General features: G+C 46.4%; 2 protein-coding genes across 2 annotated transcripts; one reads left to right on the top strand and one right to left on the bottom strand.

Annotated features, from left to right (window-relative positions):
• The first annotated feature begins 1,215 nt into the window (after nucleotides 1–1,215).
• gabrp (gamma-aminobutyric acid type A receptor subunit pi) lies at nucleotides 1,216–6,250 on the top strand. The gene is made up of 9 exons (XM_076041524.1): nucleotides 1,216–1,301; nucleotides 1,461–1,573; nucleotides 2,578–2,645; nucleotides 2,739–2,956; nucleotides 4,127–4,209; nucleotides 4,401–4,538; nucleotides 4,638–4,790; nucleotides 5,214–5,407; nucleotides 5,492–6,250. The coding sequence occupies exons 1-9, from the start codon at nucleotides 1,246–1,248 to the stop codon at nucleotides 5,828–5,830; spliced, it is 1,362 nt and encodes a 453-aa protein (XP_075897639.1). The 5' UTR covers nucleotides 1,216–1,245; the 3' UTR covers nucleotides 5,831–6,250.
• Nucleotides 6,251–6,330: 80 nt separating this feature from the next.
• On the bottom strand, nucleotides 6,331–20,905 carry afap1l1a (actin filament associated protein 1-like 1a). The gene is made up of 19 exons (XM_076041521.1): nucleotides 20,710–20,905; nucleotides 17,278–17,403; nucleotides 16,890–16,967; nucleotides 16,403–16,482; nucleotides 15,538–15,676; nucleotides 14,761–14,856; nucleotides 14,398–14,612; nucleotides 13,647–13,826; nucleotides 13,482–13,565; nucleotides 12,822–12,897; nucleotides 12,006–12,125; nucleotides 11,553–11,764; nucleotides 10,612–10,757; nucleotides 10,439–10,511; nucleotides 9,808–9,922; nucleotides 8,798–8,965; nucleotides 8,233–8,408; nucleotides 8,020–8,142; nucleotides 6,331–7,310 (listed from the first exon to the last, which is right to left on the bottom strand). Exons 1-19 carry the CDS (start codon nucleotides 20,738–20,740, stop codon nucleotides 7,284–7,286), a joined length of 2,265 nt encoding a protein of 754 aa, XP_075897636.1. The 5' UTR covers nucleotides 20,741–20,905; the 3' UTR covers nucleotides 6,331–7,283.
• Nucleotides 20,906–22,715: the final 1,810 nt, after the last annotated feature.

Raw genomic sequence — 22,715 nt, 5'->3', positions numbered from 1 at the left:
GGGGTCGGGGGGGCACCGCAGCAGTGTGGGGGAGACAGATACAGCCGTGCGAGGAGAGACGGAGCGACAGTCACAAGCGGCAGCAGAAAAAAGGGAGGGAAAGAAAAAAAGAACCCAGAGAGCCATCAGGACGGAGACGGCGGAATATCGAGGACGGAGCCGCCGCTCAAACTCCCTGCGCCAGTGAGAGGAAGAGGCAAGAGGTGGGGTGGGAGGAGGGGGGGAGGCGTCGAGGAAAACAAAGGGGGAAAGTGGAGAGTGGAAGAGGAGAAGTGACCTGCGAGGAGGAAAAAAAACCTGTAAGAGGTAGGAGGCACTGCTGATGGAGGGGGTTGCATGGGGAAGGGGTCAGAGGAGGGAAACTGATATTTCTGCTGTTGAGAGATTTAAAAACAGAAGATAAAGTGTAAAGTCTTTTTTTTTTGTTTTGTTAGTGAAGAAATGCATCACTACCTGTGGCACCGCCAGCGTAAACATCACAGTGGCGCAAATTGCTTTGCAGTGGCGGCAGCAGCAGCAGCAGCAGCAGCAGCAGCAGCAGCAAACCACCCAGCCGGGAACAGCAGCTGACTGGCTGCAAACTAACACGGAGCGGCTGCTCTCTCTGCAGGGCTGCTGCTGGCCGCAATTAAGAGGCAGAGGCGCCGGTGTCCGGTAGTGATGGCAAGAAAATTTGTCTGTGTGATGGGGTTGTTTTGGGGGGTAAAAGTGATAACCGGGTGAAAACTGCTGGCGGACGGCGTGAAGGAGGTGCAGTGAATAAACCACGAGGCGTCGGCGGCTCCCAATAAATCAGCGGGTGACAGGGCAGCACACCTGCATATCAGCAACACAGAGGCTGGAGCAGCAGGGGAGAAGGCAATCAAGCCTTATCGTGGGGCGCAATCTCAATGGGTCCCTGTGCTCCTGAACGTGCGTGTTTGTGTGCGTGCATGTGCGCGTGCATGTGCCTTTGTGTAAGAGGGGGACAAATGGATGGCCGGTGATACATTCATGGCACTGGGAGGTTTGGGATCAATGCGAGCCGAGAGAAAAGCTCCACTTCTGAAACACCGATGGCTTTGAGAGGCTGCCGGTCTGCAGGTGCCCCCCCGCGCCCTCCAGCCCCTGGAGGAGAGGTTCCTGATCCCTCCTCCCAAGTCTCAATTAGATGCCAAGGTGTTGAGGTGTGTCGGTTGGTCGGTTGGTTGTCAATTAGAATTCATGCCATGTCTCAATTTCTCTCAGCCGCCCTTCTGATCCACGATGCCCGTCCAGCCAGGAACACTACTGCTGCTGCTGCTGCTGGGCTTCACGCCGGGGTGAGAACCTCCCCATCAACCGCCCCCCCCCCCCCATGGCCCCACCCCCTCCCGCCTGTCGCCAGCTGATATACATCGCTCCCTATTGATTGAAAAATATTTTCTCGCCACCAAAGCAACTTTTTACGGTCCTCATTGACGTCGTTAATCTGTATTCAGAGGCTGCATGCATCCCGGCCACCACTGGGGCGACTGGAACGACTCCCAGCTGCTGCCCACCATCCAGAAGCTGATGAAAGGATACAACCGCTACCTCAGACCCAATTTCAATGGTAGGGATGCGCTTGAGGTATACAGAGTCGGCTAAAAAAAAAAAATGTATACACACATCAGGAAAAGGAAAATTGTAATAAATTTGTCAGTACCAAATTTATTCACACATCAGGAGATTAATACAAGTTACCTTTGGCCTCCACAATTACAAGAGGTGCTAAGTACTGGCCATTGGCGCCCAGACATTTATGTGTACGGCGAACAGTGTTGTTGGGATTACTCCATAAAAGTAACCCAACCACTGATTACTCCTTTGAAAGTAATCTAATTACTTCTTTACTACTACTTGTTTCATAAGTAATCAATTACTAATAACTTTAGCTAAAAAAAAAAAAGATAAAGTAACAGCTGAGAACATCTTGTTTCCTGCACATAGCGTACAATGAACCACAATGATCTTTCATTTAGATGAGAAGATCTCAAAATAACGTTTGTATTTCCAGCTATCAAACGCAATTGCATGCACGGCTGCATCGTCAATCTGCAGCATCATTGTTTTCGGGTGTTTTTCTAAATTTCAGACATGTTGTGGATAATAAGACATTTTTAGCTTGTAAAACATCTCAGAAAAGTAATGGAATTGTTACTTGATAAAGTAATTATGATATAATTACCAGTTTTATCAGAGTAATCCCGTTACATTTATTGTGTTACTAAAAAAAGTAGTTTAATTACAGTAGTGGATTACTTAGTAATAGATGACTTGCCAACTACTGACGGCGAACTACTGCTTCGGTAGTGTTGGCCAAAGTGTCCAATGGGATTGCTGCAAATGTGTTTTCAATTTCAGGGTCACCAACGCAGTCGGTTTCACAGTGTTGTCGTAATTTGATCAAACTTCAAAAGAGACATCTTTATGTGTACAAATGAAATACTTAAGTTTTCCTTTTCTTGATGTGTGTATACATTACTTTTGGCTGACTCTGTAGATAAGCAGTGGTTTCTCCTTCCCCTTGGCCAATTGTGGTGTTTTCCAAATCCCTTTGTGTCCTTATTTTCCTAGAGGGCCCGGTGGAGATTGGAATGAGCCTCGACATCGCCAGCATCGACGCCATCTCTGAGATCAACATGGTATTAACCTTCTGTTCTCAATGTGTGCTTGGAACTGACCTCCTACTCCTACCGACTGGATGACTTCTAGCCTTCTTCACTTCCACACTTCAGGACTACACTGCCACCATCTTCCTCCGCCAGCGGTGGCGCGACTCCAGGCTGGTCTTCCCGGGGAACGAGAGCATCAGCGTGGACGGGCGCCTGGTGTCGCTGCTCTGGATCCCCGACACGTTCATCCCCGACTCCAAGCGCTCCTTCCTGCACGACGTGACGGTGGAGAACCGCCTGATACGCATCTTCAGCAACGGCACCGTTCTGTACGCCCTCCGGTAAGACCGCGGGCCGACCCGCACTGGTTCACCTATTGCAAGAGGTCACATCATCCTGAGGTTGATTTCAGGGAATTTAGCCCTTGGATAGGAGTTGAAGAAATAAAAAAGCACAAAAAACAAAACAAATTCCTCTTTTTAATGACTTGTGGTTATTAACAAAGAAATGGCCTCAGGGCAAAAAAGGAAGACTTTCTTAGTCTTACAACTGAAGGTAATGCCACTGCATTTCCCGATTCCTCGCACTCCACCAGGAGTTAGTTAAAGGCTGTTACGGATGAAGGCAGACAAAGATCCCCGCAGGCACTGAGAACATCTTCCCTGACCTTACATATATGTCATCACACTCATGCTGGCCTCTATTGTGACTGCTGTGCTCTATTTAAGACAGAAAGTCAGTGTAGTGAAGATAATTCTGGGAATTCCTTCAGGGAGACATGTTGACTCATGGCTGGTACTGCCGGCTGGTTCTTATAAAAGCTGGTGGAACATTAATATAACTAGCATTAACGTAGCTGATTGCACTCATCGTCTGTATGGTGCCTTGCTTCTCTGATGCAGAGAATTTTTGCTAAAGCCACATAAGTGATGTTACGGATGTTAATATTGGAAGTACTTCTAGCTTTGCTAATTATTCAGTCAAGAATTTCAGCATATATTATAGAGGAGGAGATTAACAACACCTTAAACAAAGTTCTACCTGTTTTGGATTTATCTTACTTATCCATCTGGTGAAGAGCCCATAGGAAGCATGTTAATAATAATTGGCATATTAGCTTATTACCTTGCTCTGTGGCTAGCTGATATTAAACTAAATGCAAACTAGGGTTTTGCCAAATCTCATCAGAATAAAAATGAAATATGTTGCCCATCCAGGAAAGTTTTTTTATTGTTCTTCTCATACTGTGACGGTGCCACCTAGTTCAAACCATACAGCCAGTGTTGCAGCATGACAAATCTCTCTTTAGCAATAGCTAAGCTAACAGCCACACCCTGCATTTCGTTCTGCTGCAGCAGTTAAATTCATGTTTGCTCAAAACCAAAATGTTACCTGATGCCAATTTACACTCTCGGTTCTTACGACTGCTGGTCAGGGGCTGCAGACTTTATTTCCACTTTCAGCATCAGTGCGGGTGTTTGCCTAATGTTCTCGCTGTAACCACGCTGCAGCATTACAGCAACAATCGCCTGCAACATGGACCTGACCAAATACCCCATGGACCGGCAGGTGTGCACGTTGCAGCTGGAGAGCTGTGAGTAGTACCAGTGAGCGCCAAAAACCATCCATCACCTGTGTTGACGGATATAAATCACCATTACCTCATCATCAACACAATCACTTTCCCATCTGTGCAGTGAGTGTTATCCTGGAGAACTGGCAGTGTGTTCCACAGATTAGACCTCTTAGAACTAAGTGTGTGTGTTCGTGTGTGTGTGTTTTCAGGGGGCTACAACCTGCAGGACGTGGTGTTCTACTGGACCAGGGGCAATGATTCAGTGAAGGGTCTGGACACACTGCGGCTTGCTCAGTACAGTGTGGAGAGCTACCACACCACAGTGTCCGAGGCTGTGTATGAGACAGGTGGGACAAATACCACCACAACCCTTACACAATAAAGTGCAGAAATGTCATTTTGTGGTTGCTGCACAAACCTGACCAGTCCGTGGCGTCTCCTTCCAGGCCAGTACCCCAAGCTGGTGCTGCACTTCGCCCTGCGCAGGAACGTGCTCTTCTTCATCTTGGAGACCTACGTTCCCTCCATTCTCCTCGTGGTCCTCTCGTGGGTCTCCTTTTGGATCAGCCAGTCCTCCGTCCCGGCGAGAACATGCATTGGTCAGAGCTGAAATCTCTTGGCGCTCTCACGGGGTGTTAGAGGATTAAGGCGGCTGCACGAAATCGGATAGAATCAGAATAAGGAGAACATGCGATAAACATTCATTCAACAGAGCGAGACAGTGTAGTGAATACTGTTCAACAAATTACCCATGACATTGTTCACATTATGAAAAAAAAAAAACTTAAAGTTTAACCTCAACTCATTCCAATGCAGAAGAATCCAAAGAACCTGATTGGTCAGAAGTGCAAAGATCTGCCATATACCGTCTACGTAGAATCCTAGAATTAGTAGAAACTTTTAATCGGCATTTCAACATTTAATAACTGTTGAAATAGTCGAAACAGAAAATTGCTATGTGTAAGAGTTGCCTGTTTTTTTCTTTAAAAAAATAAATATATATACATGTGTGAGTAATGCAGGGGTCACCACAGTCCTGACCATGACCACGCTGATGATGGGGGCTCGCACGTCCCTGCCGAACGCCAACTGCTTCATCAAGGCCATCGACGTCTACCTGGGGATCTGCTTCACCTTCATCTTCGGCGCGCTGCTGGAATACGCCTGCGCCCACTTCTACACCATGCAGCACCAGACGGCCGAGGACGTGCACAGGGTGAGCGAGGCCACAAGGTGCGCGCGTTTGACCGGTGAGCGCAGTCGATGAGGCCGTTTTTTTTTTTTTCTTGTTACCCGCCAGGAGCTGCTGAAGGAGCTCAACGGAGCCAACGGGAACGGCTCCCTGCCCGTGGTCTCCTCCAGCCAAGCCACCGAACGGGCGGTGGAGGTGGAGTCCAGCGCCGAGGAGCCGGCGAAGCAGCAGGCGGCCGAGAGCGACGCTGGGAACGGCGCCGGGCCGCAGGAGAAGGTGCCCAAGCCGGGCTGCGGACTGTCCTCGGTGAGGAGAGCCTCACGCAGGGCCGCGTCGTTATTCACCGTGGAGAACCCGCACAACATCGACTGCCACTCTCGCACCGCGTTCCCCATGGCCTTCCTGGTGGTCAATATCTTCTACTGGCTCTACTATCTGTTCCTCTGAGTGCTTCCCCTTGCTCACCCACTCTGATGCATCTCTACCTCCTCATTCAAGATCCAGCACCAGTTGCCACAGTCTGGACTCCAAAGGGGATCACATGAGCCTTTTGCTACCAGATTGACGGGAACCAGAAAAAGTTCTTCCTTTTACAGCTTTGTTTTTCTTTTTTTTTATGTTTGCCCCCTTCCACCAAAAAATAAAATAAAAGCGGTTGTGGGTTATAGCTCAACAGATTACTACGGGGATTTAATGTTACAAAGCTGTGCTTCAATAGTCTGCCTAACCTGTGCTACACTCGACTGAATTCATCATGATTAACTGGTGTACATGTGTTCTTATCGGTATTTTCTACATACGCTGCCTGTACGGAAACCACAACCATTGCCTCATTTTCATCTGAAAAGCGGAATAGAATAAATCTAACATGTCAAATCTCACTGGTGCTTTTTGAATTTGTAACGTTCAGTTAGTTTGACGGCAACAAATAACTGAATAGCAAGAGCTTCCGATGGTTTGGCACACATTTATTATTCCCATGTCCAGGTAGGAAAAGCAGTAAAGTGCAAAAGATAATCACTGGCTCTGCAGTTAAAGTGGGACGTTGCACAAGGCGGGGGGGAATCTTTCTTCTGGGTTTGCACTGTTAGTCACTCACATATCTCTAGCAATAGATTGTTTAACAGTCGTTTTTAATGAGATCCACAGATGGTCCGGGGAGGATTTGCTCCAAACTAATTATTCAGCAGGTGTTCGTGCTTCATAAGTGCAATGAAAACATGATGAGCAGCCAGCCAATCCCACGCAGTTTAGGCTCTGATAGGCAATTCTCAAGGTGAAAAAAAGTGGAATGATTTCTTGAACAGTAGGAAGTTTACAACATACAAAACAGTAGTCGTGGCTCACTGTACAGATAGAAAAAAAAAATATATAAGAACAGAAAAGTCACAATAAAAGGCCCCATCGTAGTTTAAACTGGCCCAGATCTTTCACGTCGAGTATACCGACTCTTTACTTTACTAAAAGTTTCACTTTCCACAAACTGTTACTGTTTTTTTTCTCTTTAAAACACTGCAGCCTCTGCACTCGCTGCACTTTAGTCCACTTTCACTGTGTCTTTTTGTTTTTTAATCCCACTCGGCTTTCAGTTCATCAAGTCCAGTCGACAAATTAGAATTAACAAGACACAGTAAAAAACAACAACAACAAAAAAAACTCAATAGTGACAGTAAGCAGTTCGTCTTAAAGGTTCCTCGGAGCGATCATTGTACGACGACGGAGAAGTAACAGTAATTGTGAGATGTACCTCCACCTAGTGGCCAGTTCCTTTAATCGCAGTCGTTTTCGTCCATGCTGAAGTCGGTGCTTTGGGACGCAGATCGGACACTCGGCGTCAAACAGATCCACCTTCTCATCTTTCCATAATTTTTTTCCTCTCCAACACCTCCTCAGTCCATGCTTAGGGCCCCTTCTTTGACTCCCATTCCTAGAAAATTAAATATGAGAGGAATTTCTGCACATTATTTCAGGTGATGAACGTGGGATTGAAAAGATATCAAGACAGAAAAGAAAAATATAGTTATTATTATCATTATGGTAATTTTGGTTTTCTACGCTGTATAAAAAAAATAGTGTGCAGATATTTTACATCACCCATGTTACAAAAGGCGTCTTGAGAATAATAGTGTCGATGCAAGGGAACATCAAGCTTTGCTGGCTCTACTCTCAGTCACTTGGAATGACTCTTTAATCAAGAATGTCTGCAGCAGACCGATGTGCAGCATACACGTGCAGCAGTCAGTGGCAATTTAAACAGAAAACCAGGAAGCCAACCGTGCAAACAGTTTATATAAACCCAGAATGAGACAATGAAGAGGAAGAAGAAGAGAAGAAACAATGTTGGATGCTGCAGTAGCTGCAGCGTTTTTTATCAGGATACCACTGACGGTTTTCCTCTCTGCAAAAACCTTTTCACGCAACTTCTGATACCTAACTTCTGATGATTTGTCAAAACGTTTGCTGAATAATATCTTAAGTACACAAGTCAGTAAGTACATATCACCCCATTAAAAGACATTAAACGTATTGCTTTATTGAGAGAAAGATTTCAAATATTTCCACCCAAATTGCAACAATACACACCGACAGCAAGTTAAAATTATAATGTGGAACTCAGTTGAACCAGGTGAAATTACCTTTGCCTTCTGCATGACGGTGCCCGTGCAGGCGTACACAGACGGGGGTCTCCTCCGCATCTCCGAGGCACAGTTCACCGGCAACGACTCGCTGTAAATATTCTTCTTCTTTCTGCTGGAAGCCTACACAGGAACCAAAAGAAAAATGGTGCAACAATTCAAACAAATGTGCATGAAAAAAGGGATCAATCTGTACTTTGGCGATCGACGTGCCTTGATGGGTGGCTTGGTCTCAACGGGAGCCCCGAGCGCACCGCCGGCCAGACTCTTCTTCAGGTTCTCCTGGACCTGAGTCAGCCGGAGCTCCAGGTCCACCCTCTCGGCCTCTTTGGCCCGGCAGGCCTCATCCAGCTGGTTCACACGCTTGTTCAGAGAGGACTTCCTGCTCTCTACGTCACAGAAACACACATACACACGCAAGTTACACTAACTATTATTTCAAGTGTCAAATTTAATAGCAACTTTCAAAAGAATGCTCGCAGCCTTATTAGATGGTCCCGCAGGAAATATACTTTGCATTCCGCGATTTTAGCATAATAAGAAGAAAACAAAGACTAATTTATTTCCATTAAAATGGAGTTCACACAGCCCTTCAATAATTGAGGTCAGAAAGCCAGGGACGCAGAATGTGCGCTTATTAAGCATTTTTCCTTTCGCACAGTCAATGGCAGCACGCGTGCAGCTTATTGCCACACTTCCTTTTCACAGAAGTGAAAGCGCCGCCGGCTGCGAGCTAACTAGGCGGTGTCATTGTCTCCTTCTCTGCGTCAGGTCCTACCTGGGGCCGCCTTCAGCTTCTCCCTCAGCTCCTTCTTCTCCTGCCGCACGGCCACCAGTGTCGTCCGTATCCCGTCCCTCTCTTTCTCCAGGTCCTGTTTGTCTTTCAGGTATCGCTTGGCGTCCTCTTCGGCCCGCGTTTTTCCATACCTCCCGTACTGGTTGTCGTCTGAGAGAGGGTGCCAGAAAGGAGATCAGAGGTCAAGGGTCAAATGTGCAGAGGTTGTGGGAAGGCCGCGACGGAGCGACGCGCTGCAATATTTCTGCCTGCCGCTCTGTCACGCGACCGGCGCAGAAACCAGAACCAACGCAAATCTTTTTTTCTCATTGAAAGAGAAACTGAGCAGAAATATCAATGATGGGAAACTGATGCTTTCTCTCTCACACACACACACACACACACACACACACACACACACACACACACACACACACACACACACACACACACACACACACACACACACACACACACACACACACACACACACACACCATAGCCATACTGCAGATCGGGAGGTCAGACGGTGCATCTAAAGAGGTATGACCAATAAATCTCTCAGCCCTGCGGAGCTCTCGCTCTTTGATGTGTCAGGATCCTGCTGTGAATAAGCGGTGTGCAGAGGGCGCGGCAGCCAGATCGCTTCCCTCCACTCCGTATGACATAATCGCAGAGGGGTGTGAAGAGGCAATAGCGCAACTGATGGATGGTGAGAAAGCAGGGCGGCCAATCGGTGAGTCACGGTTTTTGACTCACCGATTACATACATTTGACACATTTGACAATATGTCAAATGTATGTTCATTTGGTTTCCTAATATATTTAGTAATGTGTGTATGTGTCTTCCTTACAGAAGGTGTATTTCCTGCAAAAAAAGTGGTTGATTTTAAACTACCGGTACTTCAAACATTATTTTTATGTACCTGACACTTTGTTCTACATTCCTAAACAGGTCATTTATTTATTACGATTGATGAACATTACAACCGCAAAACACGTCTTACGCTTACTTGAGCCGCTGCGTCTCAGGCTGACTAAAGGCTTTGTTCTGTCCGAGTCGCTGCTGGAGAAACTTGAGCGCCGCTTGGCCTGAGTCCCGGACTGCTGCCTGCGGCTCTCCTCCGGCTGGCCGAAGGGAAGGATGCAAAAAAAAAAAAAAAAGAGAAAAAAGGATGTAGACAAAAAAGACAAAAAAAGAAGGGCAAAGCCGTTACGGAGGGTTAAAACTAAGACAGAGATTTATTGGCTGGAGACCACTGGGGCGTGTGTTTGTGGGAGGAAGTGGCGAAAGGTATGTGTTTAAGTGCGTGTCGGCCGGGTTAAGAACGAGGTTTACAGGCTGTGAAAAAAATGCCGCGACCTCCAGCCTTCCTGTCACCAGTTCTAGCGGCTTTTTTGCTCTTTTATTTATTTCCAGCGGCTCACAAACTACTACAACACGCAACGACGACGACCAGCCTTCTTAACAGCTGGATCACAGGATGCCGTCTGGGTGGATGACTGATAGAGGGGAGTCATGTTCAGAGCAGGACGGTGCAGCAACAGCTGCTCAAGCGCTCGAGTCTCGTCACATCAAAGTGAAGCGTTGCACAGTTTCTCGTTACCAAATTTGAACCGTCTGTCCGCTTCTGAGCCTCTAACCTGCGTGTCCTCGTTGGAGACCTCGTCGTACGTCCTGGGGTCCGCCGAGGTGTTGCCGGAGGAAGTGGCCCACCTGAGGTCAAAGGGAAACGAAAAAGGGACATGAAAGCAGCATGAGCTCGCAAGATCAGCAGCTTTGGTCTTCGGCTTCCGCACTAAATATTCCAACTCACAGGAAGGAATGGCGCACTGCGTCGCGGATGTTGCCGATGGTTTCCACGTCCACGTAGTCGTAGTACAGGGACTCGGGGTCGGCCGTGGAGCCCGTCTCGGCCAGCAGGACACCGAGCCACCGGCCGAGCTCCTCGGAGCTCCCAGCCTGTGTTGAGAAAAGCACATCAACACATTACAATGTATCTGAAAAATGATGATTATTTCATCAATATTGCTCTTTCCTCCAGAGTAAGTACATCTTCCAGACAGATACATCTTTAAGAATTTCTCTAAATTACAGAAGACGCAGAGCCATTTTGACATTAAATTTGGGCATCTCTGTCGGGACACAAAAGCCGCGTTCAGACTGACAGCCAAAATCTGATTTCTAGCCCATCCAGATTGAAACCAGATGCCTCTTTTGTAGTCTGAACAGTCACAAATCACATGAAATCTGATTTTTGCAAAACGGATTGAAACCACCTTCTGGAGGTGGTTTCACATCGCATTTGGACAGATGCGTCACAGTCTGAACAGCTCCAAAGACACTGATCGGTTTTGACTGTCTGACATCGTTGCTACAGCAAGCTGTCAGATGGGTCAATAATGTGGTACAGTCTGAACAGAGTCAGATCCCATTTGGAGACTTGCTAAAAACAGAGTGGACAGTCAGCCCCAAAAATCGGTTTTGGGAAGGAATCGGATTTTAGTCAGATTCACCTGCATTGAATGCAGCCAAATAAAAACTTTTTTTTATTGTATGTGTCCCAACTGTATACAAGCCAGTGAAAAATAAATTAAAGCATAACGCTAATAGACCCTAAATCGACAACATTTGTAAATCTCAGACCTTTTTATGCACTTTATTTCTATTATTTTTATTCTTGGTACTTTTGTGTATTGAAAAAGTCTATCTATCTATCTATCTATCTACCTACCTATCTATTTAATTGCCTCTCACCTCTAGAGCAGCCACCGCCGTGCTGTTTCGCAGTATTCTGAAGGCAAAGGGGTGTTTGGGCCCCAAGCCGGGCACCACCTCACAGCCGTGCAGGGGCAGTGAGGGCGAGGAGGTCCGAGCGTCTCCCTTCTCCTGATAGAAGTGCAGCGAGCCCTTGAACACACAGCACCACTGCTGCCGCCACACCTGGTTCACCAGCAGCGACAGGTAGCCTGCACGGTGAGACCAGGACTCCTCAGCAACACTTTTATTTTTTAAACAATGATCAAAATGTGATATGGTAAACATGTCTATTTGCATGAAGAGAAGAAAAGTGAGGAAAAATGTATTTTGTGTGAAAATAATAATAACGCTGACGTCGATGTGCCAAAGACCTGCTTTTGTAAAAACAGTGACATCTAGTGGCAAAACCGTGCAAGCCCCAACCGAACTGGTTTGGAAAGGAGGTCTGACCTTGGCGAGGATCGCTGCCAGTCATCCGCGGGTCTCCGGCCCGGGCGGACTTCTTTTTGGAGAAGCTGATGATGCGTGTGATTTTACGGCCTGCAGCGAAAGCCCCGCGTTTGACCTTCCCTGTGTCAGCAGAGACATAGCGGAGGAGTAACGCAGGAGGATGGATTTTAAAAACACAAAGATGTTTTTGTGCAAGCTAAATTGAAACAAAGAATCCAAAGAGGGCAAACATTTTAAAACAATTTTCCGCCTCATGCAGGGCACGTCAGCTGTAAAGCTCTGTCACTGCGACATTACTCTCAAATGAAAAAAAAAACAACAAAAAAAACATAAAGTTCATGGGGTATGGAATCATACAAATATGCTTGAGGGCAAAACAAATATTAATAGAAATATTCCAGAGCCAACCATCATATACAGTTAACCCATCGAGCGTACAGCTGAAATGGGCACTTATAAATAATAAAGAACAAACTAGAACTGCACAAACTGGAGCTATTTTGATTGACTTTTAAAAGTGCAGGGGAAATAAAAATAAGGAAAAACATAAAACAAACAGCTGACAATGACATGAGTGTAAAATGACTCAAACAACAGGTTGACCATATTTTGATGACTAAATACTCAAAGATTCCAATAAATATAACAATTCAATGCAACTATGCCTCCTCTGTATGGATAGAAAATAGCTATCATTTTCATTATTTTATCATTTTATGAAAAAAATATCCAGGACGTCTGCTCATCCTGTGAAATCAGGATTAAAAACATGTTATTGTAAAAAGCTGTCCGGACTGTGAACTCGAACTTTCTCACCGTTCTCGCGGCCGTTCTCGCCAGTGGGCACGCCCACGCTGTCTGAATCTGATGTGTTCCTCTCTGCAGACAATCTCTGAGTGGGGGGAAAAGAAAACACATCACATATAGAGGCTTCCAGCAACTGAGCTGGAGTCCAACCCCGACTAGACTAAACTAAACCAGTGAAAAGTATTTTAAGTCACACTCGAGTTACTCACATCTAAACTTCTGGATTAATTCACTGTCTGACCTGGAAGCTCATAATCACGAGTTAGATAATAACAGAAACAGACTCTGCCTTGTTCTCCTGCCAACTCCACCTCATCTTCAATGACAGGCTGTGTGTGTTTTTCCTTTTTTTTTTAATTCAAGTCAGGGAGGTTGTTAACCTCTGAGGTGGACGTGCCAGTTCAAACACAGACTCACCGCCAACCTCATCATTGCTGCCTTAACACCTGATTACACTACACCTCTCTCTTCTCTTTGCTCTCGGACTAAAACACAGTCATCCGGCTCACGTGGCTCGGCTGAGCAACTGTTCAGGGTGACATGGATGGTGACAGTTCGATTGGCGCTTGCCAGCGGTCGTTTTCACACCTCAGCCGTAAATTAACTACGTCTTTCGGGGGGGCGAGGGGGGGGGGGGGGGTGAGGGGTGGGGGAGGCAGCCGCGCTCACCTTGTCCAGCTCGGCTTTTCTCGGGATGACGGGCGACGCCGATTCCTCAGCAGCAACATTCTGACCGCTCACCTCTCTGACCACCTGTGGTGAGATTTGGAATGTGATTTCTGAACACCCTGTTTTCAGTAATTTCACCAAGAAGAACCCCTTTCAAGGCCTTACTCTGAGCCAGCGGTGTGCCTGCTCCTTGCTCTGCACGGCCAGCACCAGTGCGTCCCCGTTGGGCAGCGTGAAGCGGAGCTCGTGGTGCTTCCTCTTGCTGTCTTTGGGCGCGTACACCACCGTGCACTGGGGCAGCAGCAGGTCCACATAGGGGCACGAGTCCTTGGAACTCTTATAGCACTAAAAAAAAAAAAAGAAGCCAGTTAAAGGGATAATTTAACATTTTAGCAATTTCTTCTAACACGATGTGAGTAGGTACGATCAGTTTAATTATGAGCGCCTGTTATCATTAAGTCAAATATGTAATCCAATAAAGACCCTGAACCTCACTAATGAAGGCCAAAAACTGCGCTGCCTGAGGCGGCGCTCCGTCTCTCCGCCCTGTGATTTACTCCAGTAGTTTTGAGCAATCGCTTCATGCGTCGTAATGTTACATAATTATTATACATAATGATTTCTTGCCGTAGTGAATGTGCGGATCACAACTTGTCTGCTAGAAGTTGTTTGCATTGTGTATTTGATGAGTTTTAAAGGGCAGGACAGGGGCTGGTACCGTTCACCTCCATCTCATTGGCTGAGCAGGAGGCATCTCGGCCCCCCTCTGATCTCCAAACAACAGGCACTCTTAATTAAAGGGAATGCACCCACTAATGTGACTGTAGGGGATTATGGCAGTGCATTTAACTGTCCGCTTAAAGACCCAGAGAGGAACAGCCGAGGCCGCAGAATTCATTCCCTGATGCGCACTTGCCTGTAGTCGGTTCTCACGAATGACAGTGAGCTGCTTGGCCCACTGGCCGAAGCGTTTCTTGCGCAGCAGGAAGGCGCAGATGCGACAGTCCCTGGCCGGAGGCATGGAGCTCTCGTCCGACGGCCACTGGTGAGTGAGCTGGACGCCGGGACTCCGCTCTTCTTCGTCCTCTTCGTAGGACTCGTAGGAACTGCTCAGAGCATCTGAATCGTTGTCTGCCAGAGGTTAGGGGGCGACAATTATTGATGTTTTTTTTCCTTTCATCGCTGTTGTGCGACAAAGCAGTGTTTTATTTATTTATTTATTTATTTATTTTTATTGTGCAACGTTTGTGAGAAACACCTGCAGGGGGACACGACTCACATGAGTTCTTGCGGTGTGAGGCAATGCAGGTGGTTGGATAGTTGCTCTCAGCATCTTCATAGCCGTCCTCGATGGAGTTGGGAGGACTTGGCCTGGCTGATAAGAGAAATCCTGATTATACCTGGCGCCCCGGCTGGGACTTCACTTGGAAAGAAGCTCCTAACCTGAATACTAAGCAGCGAGTGAAGAAAAGCACATTTCTACCCGTAACAGTTGCAAAAAAAAATATATATTTTTTTTTTATTATTTGTTGATTTTATTTGGTTTTGTGGCCACTAGAGATGCAAATGATTGATTAATTCAATAATCGTTAGTTGATTGACCTTATCGATCGATTAATTGAGAAGCGGCTATTTTTTATGAGAACTTAAATTTCACAATGGAAAATGTGTAAGGAACACATTTTTTAACCCTTAAATAATGTTGAGGGTCCAATGTTTACAAAACAACCTAAACATTCATCCTCTGACTTTAAGTTGACTTCTAATGGGTGACATTTCAACTTTTCTTTTTTTTTTTTTAAAAGAGTTCTTTAAAGGTGACTTGTTCTAGGTATATTATGAGCATCACAGTATCTACAGGTGAATTGCTGTTTCCTTCCACTACAGTGTTCTAATGATATTAACTATCCGTGTAAAAAATGTTCAATTAATTGCGACTAATTTAATTTAATCGATTAAATTCTTAATCGACAATTAATCGATAATCGACTAATTGTTCACATCCCTAGTGGCCACGACTCTAAATCACGTTGCAAGAAGCCCAGGTGTCGCTGACCTCGTGTGATGATGTACTCGGGCAGCTTGCCAGGACTCAGGGGCACTGCCTCCTCGTAGTACTCCTCCGGAGGAGGAGTGGTGGGCAGCGGAGGAGGCGGGTCAGCCGAGTGTGGGGCTGATGAGTCAGCACAGTTCTGCTGAAGGAGGCAGACGACAAAAACAACTTTTTAATTTCCTCCGCAGTCAGGACTTTCCCCTTGAAAAAACACAACATCGACAAAGATAAAGAGTGTAACCTGCACACTTATCCATGAATCTGGGCCTCTGGAGCAAAGGGGTGAGGTGTGCACACAGTTTCAGTCTCTTTCTCCACTAGACATTTTATACTATACTACATACTGGGAGGGTAAGTGGAACATTAAATGCTTTGCTAAGCACTTTGGATTTATCTCACATATTCAATTTGATAAAGAACCCACAGAGGGCACTTAGGGCAAACCCTTTAAGACGATTGGAAGAGCCTCCTGTCCATCATCACGATCAAACAGACAGACAATATGACTGGTAGTTACGCAACAACAATGGACGCGTGTCAAACACCATGCTGGCTGATGGAACCGCTGCCAAAGTCAATCTGACGGACCTTATTTTTTTCATCTTCCTGTGTCTCTATAGCAGCAGCTTTTTGTTTATGACATGGAACAACTTTTGCTTCCTGGCTTTCTTCCTGGGTTTTTTTCCAGTTACCACTCAACCTTGTGCATCCTGCCTCTCTGTACGTCAAGGAAGCTGACCGGAAATCAGATCCAGTGGAATTTTTCAAGGCAGTTGACAGTGCTGTCTATCAGAGCTTGAACGGATGAATGGAGGCGAGTGAGGTGTCAATGCTGACTGGTACTGAATGACTCGTACCGCCCACTTGCCTGTTTTAAGTCGTCCTCTGGGTTTTTAGGGTCTTCTTTCAGATCGTCCGCCATGTCCTTTAGGCCTCCAAGCTCACAGTCTTATAGAAAATACAATAGCAATCAAAATATGCACAGAACTCACATGTTTACATTGATACCTAGATTTTAGGTCAAGCACTTGAGCCAATCTTTAAAATGCTAAGTAAGTGTTAGTATAGGGACTTGGAGGCACTTTGATGTTTCGCTTCGTATAGCACATTACATGTCTGATGTGATACTTTGATGGTATATCTTGTCTGATGTTTGAGTTATGGTTTTGTTTTATATGGTGTCATTTTGTGGCAATTTGCTTTGTGGGGATTTCCTGTAAGTTTAAGAAACGGGTGTCTCGGATGCAAGACAAGCTTCAGGAGGAATCAATCAATCAATACATACAAACTAAAGGCATCATCACCATTTCTTTTGGACACATATCTAACAGTATTGTGCTGTAAATAACACTCACCAAACTTCTCAAAGAGGGACTCCACGAAGCTGGTGCCATTTCTACACACTGAAGAGTTCATGTAAATGTAGTCTTTTCCTGGCGTAAGAAGTGAAGGAAGAAAAAGTGAACATAAAAGTTAATATAGCAGAGCTGCATGGTTTAGAATTGTGGTTTATTATTGAAAATAAGCCTTTCCAAGTTTATTAAATGCTGAGAAAATAAATGAATGGCTTATTTTCGAGCCAAAAAATAAAATAAAATATAATAGAAAATTTAGGAAATCTTACATGAAAACGCAAGAATTAAAGTAGTACAGCCTGATAATAGCTGCTGGACCCAATAGGTTAAAATAAAAGAACCTTGGAGAACCTACTGGTCCTGTCTTCAGTCACCCAGACATCCTCACCTGGTGGCTGTATCTGCTGCACGAGGCTCCACACGGACGTCTTCTTCTCCTCTGTGGAGGAGCTGAGGCTCTCCTGGTCCAGCATCTTCAGCAGGACGCTCACTTCACTCACCAGCTGCTCCATCGCTGCAAAGGCGGAAGGGAGAGGGCGAAGGTCAGGAGGGCAGCGGTTAGTCATATCAGCAGAGGGGCCAAAGGTCCTGCTGAGGAGTTTAAACAAGCCCTGAGGTAGAAGTGACGGAGCCTCGCTCCGTGTTTAGCTTTCCCCACGTCTTTCTTTCGTTTTCCGTCATCGCGTGTCTCAGTTTGTCGATAACAACCCATCGCCTCATCACACGGCCTCCTGGAGGCCCTTCTTCCTCCCCCCTCCAGCCAGACTAAACAAGGACAAGAGACTAAATAGACAGGAAGCAAGCTAATTGCTCATTAAAGCAGAACCAGAAGAGTGTAACCAAAGCTACCAAAATAAAAGCTAATCTCAACACAAAAAAAACTCAAAAGAGAGACAAAGAAAACCAGCAATGTTGGGAAGGGAAATTGACATAAAACAGCCCAGTTGTTGGCAGAAACTTGAGATTCTGACAACAGTAACCGAGGTACCACTTCCCAGAGTCCAGAGCTGACCAGCACCCTGGAACCTGATCTTCATCTACACACCAAGGACGGCTTGTTCAGCCGCTGGGAATCTCTGCTGGGCTGATGATCGGAGAGATGGAACGGTTCCACTGCCTGTTTTCAGAACATTAGCTGAATAAACCATCTCGCTTTCCCACGGACGAGAACAGGTCCACAACCTGCCGCACCGTTAGGATTCTTCCACCCCGTTGTATCATCCTTGCTTCTTTGTGTCTGCGTTGACTAACAGCGGTGGACATTTTTTGCTTCTACCCCTGTAATCCCTAAATCTTCGTCTGAAGCTGACAGCTGGCTGAGTTACCGCTGGCACACTCGTCTGCCTTCCCCGCACACTGCAAACACTCCCTGCGCTCTCCCACCCTCTCCCAGTCATCCCCCCCTTCTCTTTTTTTTTTCACAGTCCGGTAACATCAGATCTGCTGAACTTTGCATCCAGTTCGGGGGTCAACCACGGGACAGCCGCTGAGCCAGAAAAGTCTTTGTTTGGTGCTCGGTCAAACCTGTTACACGAAACTAACGCACACATGTGAGAAAACGATGTTAAAACACACAGGAAGTCCTCTGAGATGTGTGCTTAGTGGGCTGCGGGGGAAAAAATGAAGCACTTTGGGGTGTATTATAAGGCTCTCTTCTCTGTCATGGGTGTGTGCGGGGTGGTGTGAGACAACATGAGACACTATGATGCATCACTGTCGTGGCAATCTTGCACACGCCCTCTCCACTGACAGGCAGAAAGCCTTGAGAAACTAGAAGATGCAGCATCTGCTTTCCGATGGCGTGCATGTTTTATGGTTCAAAACGATCCCGGTTGAGACATACTTTCCTGAGGTGGGTCTTCCTATGGGCTTAACAATGCACCGCCGAGGTTACGCTCAAGCGAGAGCCGCGCAAGGTGTGTGTGTTAATGCGTGCGTGTGTGTTTGCCTGCGTCTGTTTAAGCGCTGTCATCTTTTACTAGTGCGGTTTCCTTCCATTGTAATAAAAGCGCAGGACAGCGCTCCGAGAACAGCGCCCGAGGAACGGAATCACGCAGGCACCTGGAATGTCTCCTCATTAGGGCTTGATGCACTCAGAGGAGTAACGAGGACACAAAGAGGAAAAGAAAGTCATGGTGGTGGTGGTGTGTGTGTGGGGGGGATGCATGTCTCCACTTTGCAAGCGCTGCCAGAGGTTCCAGCTGTTCAGATGTTCCAGCGCACCACTGGGATCCCCTTTCAATGCAACCGTGACTCATTCAGGCCGTAAAAGAGATACAAGAAATCTTTTTGAATCAGTCGGCGATAAATCCAACTCAAGGACTTTAAACGGCGTAAGCAGTCAGCAGGTTGCAACACCCGTGAAATTCTTACACTGTTTGATTTGGACCGGGGAGTGAAGGCTAAAGAGCTGAGCATCCAGCAAGACCTGTTAGCTCACTGGTGCCAAAACAAATAAAGAGGACCTACAGTGTAGTAAGGGGCACGTGAAGCATGCAGGCAAGACCACCTTTAAGAAGCCAGACGTCACACGGCACACATAGAATAGCCGAGCAGGTTATGATTCCTTAAATCTACAGGCATCGGCCACTTTATTAGGGACGGCCTTCGATTCCTTGCTCATGCCAATAGCTTGTCAGTCAATCACCTCAGTGCATTTAGATACATCAGGAAGACTAAAGTGACTTTGAACCTGGCAAACATAGTTCAGACTGCAGGTCTGAGTTCTGTTATGTTCATTATGTCTTCATTTTTCATGGTTTTGTTTTTTTTCTGTCAAGACAAGGGTGTTTTTGTTTGTCTTACCTTGTTGACATGTTGCAGTCGAAACATGTCAAGAGGGTAAGACAAACAGAAAAACCCTTGTCTTGACAGAAGAACCAAACTATGCAGGTCTGAGTGTTTCGCCAACTTGCTCTACTGAGAATTTCACAACATCTCAACCACCTCAAGGTTTTACTGAGAACGGTCCGAAGAAGAGAAAATACCAAGTGAGCGACACAGCGGTGTGGAGGGGGAAAAAATGCCTTGTTGTTGATGCCAGGGGTCAGAGGTCAGAGTAGGCAGACTGGTTGGAGACCATAGAATGGCAACAGTAAGTCAAATAAACACACGTTACAACTGAGGTCTTGCAGGATTGCGTCTTTGAACGCACAATGCCAAGCAGGTAACTAGCAAGGCGTGCCTAATAAAGTTGAGTGCAAGTCGTAAACGTTGACCTGTGTAAGTGTCGTGCGTGTCTGTTTTTTTTTTTTCTTTTTTAAAGGTGTTTGGGCTTGAGAGCGACGAAACATACAGTGAAAGACTTTTCAATTGAACCCTGTCACAAGTCTTGCGGAGGTGCGACTGTTCAAGACGCACTGTAAAACATTTGCATCCTCGCACTCGTCTGACAATTGCAGTCGGTAAACGCAAAACGCGCTGAGGGTCGTGTGCCAAACGGTGCAGGCTCAGACTTTGCAGGTTAGGAGCAGAGGATGCAGGAGAGGGAGAGAAGACTGCGAGCTCGCTGAGCACCTGTGCCAACATGTCAAACAAAAGCCCGATATGAAGAAAGATCTAATCAGTGCTACTTCCTTTTCATGCCTGCTTGCGCTGCCGTCGGGCATCAGAAACCTCAAAACGACAGCAGCCTGGTTTCAATGGAATGGATGTATGGTCGAAGACACTAGAAACAGCAACTGCTCAGAGTCCGAAGTGAAGTGCCACTTTTTCAAACAATCCACTTGCCATTTAAGGCCTGATAATGAAACAACCATCAGCTTCTCTACTCGTCGCCAATCCTTGTGTTTACGGTTTCCATGAGCACGCGCTCCCTTACCTTCAACAGTCGTGGATGAGAGTCCCACCATTGTCCACCAAGCGACTGAGCTCAGATGAGATTGGGATATTCCGGGAAAAAAAAAAAAATATCAAAGCCTCCCTCCGTGTGCCATCCTGTGAAGTCCCAACAGAGGAATGGAGCCGAAAAATCTCCCAACTGCTGAATTCACACTTCCCTTACCGCTCCCTTCCTCCCTCTGATCTGTTATCTCTCCATACCCCACTCCCACCGGTCTCCCTCCCTCCCTCTTGACTTCTGAGAGAGGTGGAGGGGTGGTTAGGGAGGTGTTTGTGTGTGTGTGCGGCCCTATTCAATCCCCCCGCCGCTGTAATCCCAGGGATCGTATAGCACCTGGGAAAGGCTTGCTGTGTAAACACACACACGCATGCCTGCTAATAGCTAACCCACATTCCTTATTCTTCCACATTCTTTGCCTGTGAGCATTATTAACCTTTACCAAGCAGCACACAAAAAGGCTGCCAGCCAGGAGATGCCAGCGAACCCCCCCACAGTCACATACACCCCACACGCACACTCTGGTACAGTAAAGTGTTTCAATTGAGTACGTTCACCTCACCAAGAAAATAAAGATTTTGCTAGCTTAGCACTGACAGCATTTCTGAACAACAACTTTGATAGGAGCTGTAAATCAAGGAGAGACGTTCACGTCCCACACATTCGACGGAAGGCTTGAGGAGGCCGAGGCAAGTTGAGACTCTTCAGGAGTTACACGTGGATGACTTGTTGCCTCGAGGCAGAATCATGTGCCCCGACACGATGTGACACGTTGCCTTCCATCAGCACAAAACCCAAGAGTCTGCTGAGACAAATGCTCCGCTGGATGCGCAACAACTCAGGGATTCATACACAGACAAAACACACACACACGCACGCACGCACGCACGCACGCACGCACGCACGCACACACGCACACACACCTCCTGAGAGCTGGCTTTCCGTCGTATCAGACAGAGGATTCCACAGTAAGCTTGGTAAATATGTATCTAAATGAATGGATGATAACTTGCTCTGAATCCTGAGGCTTAATCTGGGTTTTAATTCATGGAACTATATGCTTGCAGTATTTTCTTGCAAAGAATTAGGTGAGCAATGCAGCCAGTCTATGAATCTTACTTCCACCATCTTTAGTGTCTATTACACAGAGCTGATTTGACCAGCATTCTCTAAAGTCAATGAGAAATTAGAAAAGCCCATCCTTCACTCGGTGCTCCACCTTTCAGAAATGATGTCCAACAATAAACATTTTGGAAATCAGCCTTTTGTGATGTTGCAGAAGGCAGTGATACCCACTGAAGGTTGTTGTCTTTTAAACAGAGACTGCCTCTCTGCCTCATATTAACATGTGGCACAACACAGCATCCTAGTTTTCCAGGTAACAGAAACCAAGCATTTTTGCAGGGACTTGGTGTTTCTCGGACATCCTGGAGTTTATTGTTTTTTCTAAGAAATGTCTGTATCAGCTTGCAGCAAAGGAGTCCTGACCGATGAATAGAGCAAAGGCCTGTCGATGCTGTTACAGTGTTTGATTACTGGATCCACTGACACAATAGTGACACAGAACAAGAGGAGATATCCTCGAAGACTTGGATTCCTCATGTTTCACAACTTTTCCCAGAAGCCTTGCTTGCGACACCCTCACATACTTGCGGTTATGGTCTGACAAATCTCTCGAGCCGTGGAGGTGACCTGTGCCCTTTGCGGTAGAGCCGTGAACTCGCACAGGCCCACGGATGAACAACGAGAGGGCGAGAAAGCGCACCGTGCTGTAAAACCCACACGCGACTTCGCGATCCAGCATGACTTAATGTAAAGCATCTCTCAGGTATGAGGTGATATTAGCACTGAAAAATTGACTCTAATGTAATCATATCTAGGTCAGAGACGTGATTCCCAGACAAGAACTAAGAGATTATCCTGCACCCTTGACGGCTGTAAGAAGCTCAAATGACAGTACCATCTGTGACTCCACAAGAGATCAGAAT

This window comes from Nelusetta ayraudi, unplaced genomic scaffold (genome assembly GCF_046127955.1).
Source record: "Nelusetta ayraudi isolate G7.1 ecotype Tasmania unplaced genomic scaffold, CSIRO-AGI_Nayr_v1 ptg000068l, whole genome shotgun sequence".
In the NCBI taxonomy this organism is placed as follows: domain Eukaryota; kingdom Metazoa; phylum Chordata; class Actinopteri; order Tetraodontiformes; family Monacanthidae; genus Nelusetta; species Nelusetta ayraudi.
This window is presented reverse-complemented; position numbering and strand designations above follow the sequence as displayed.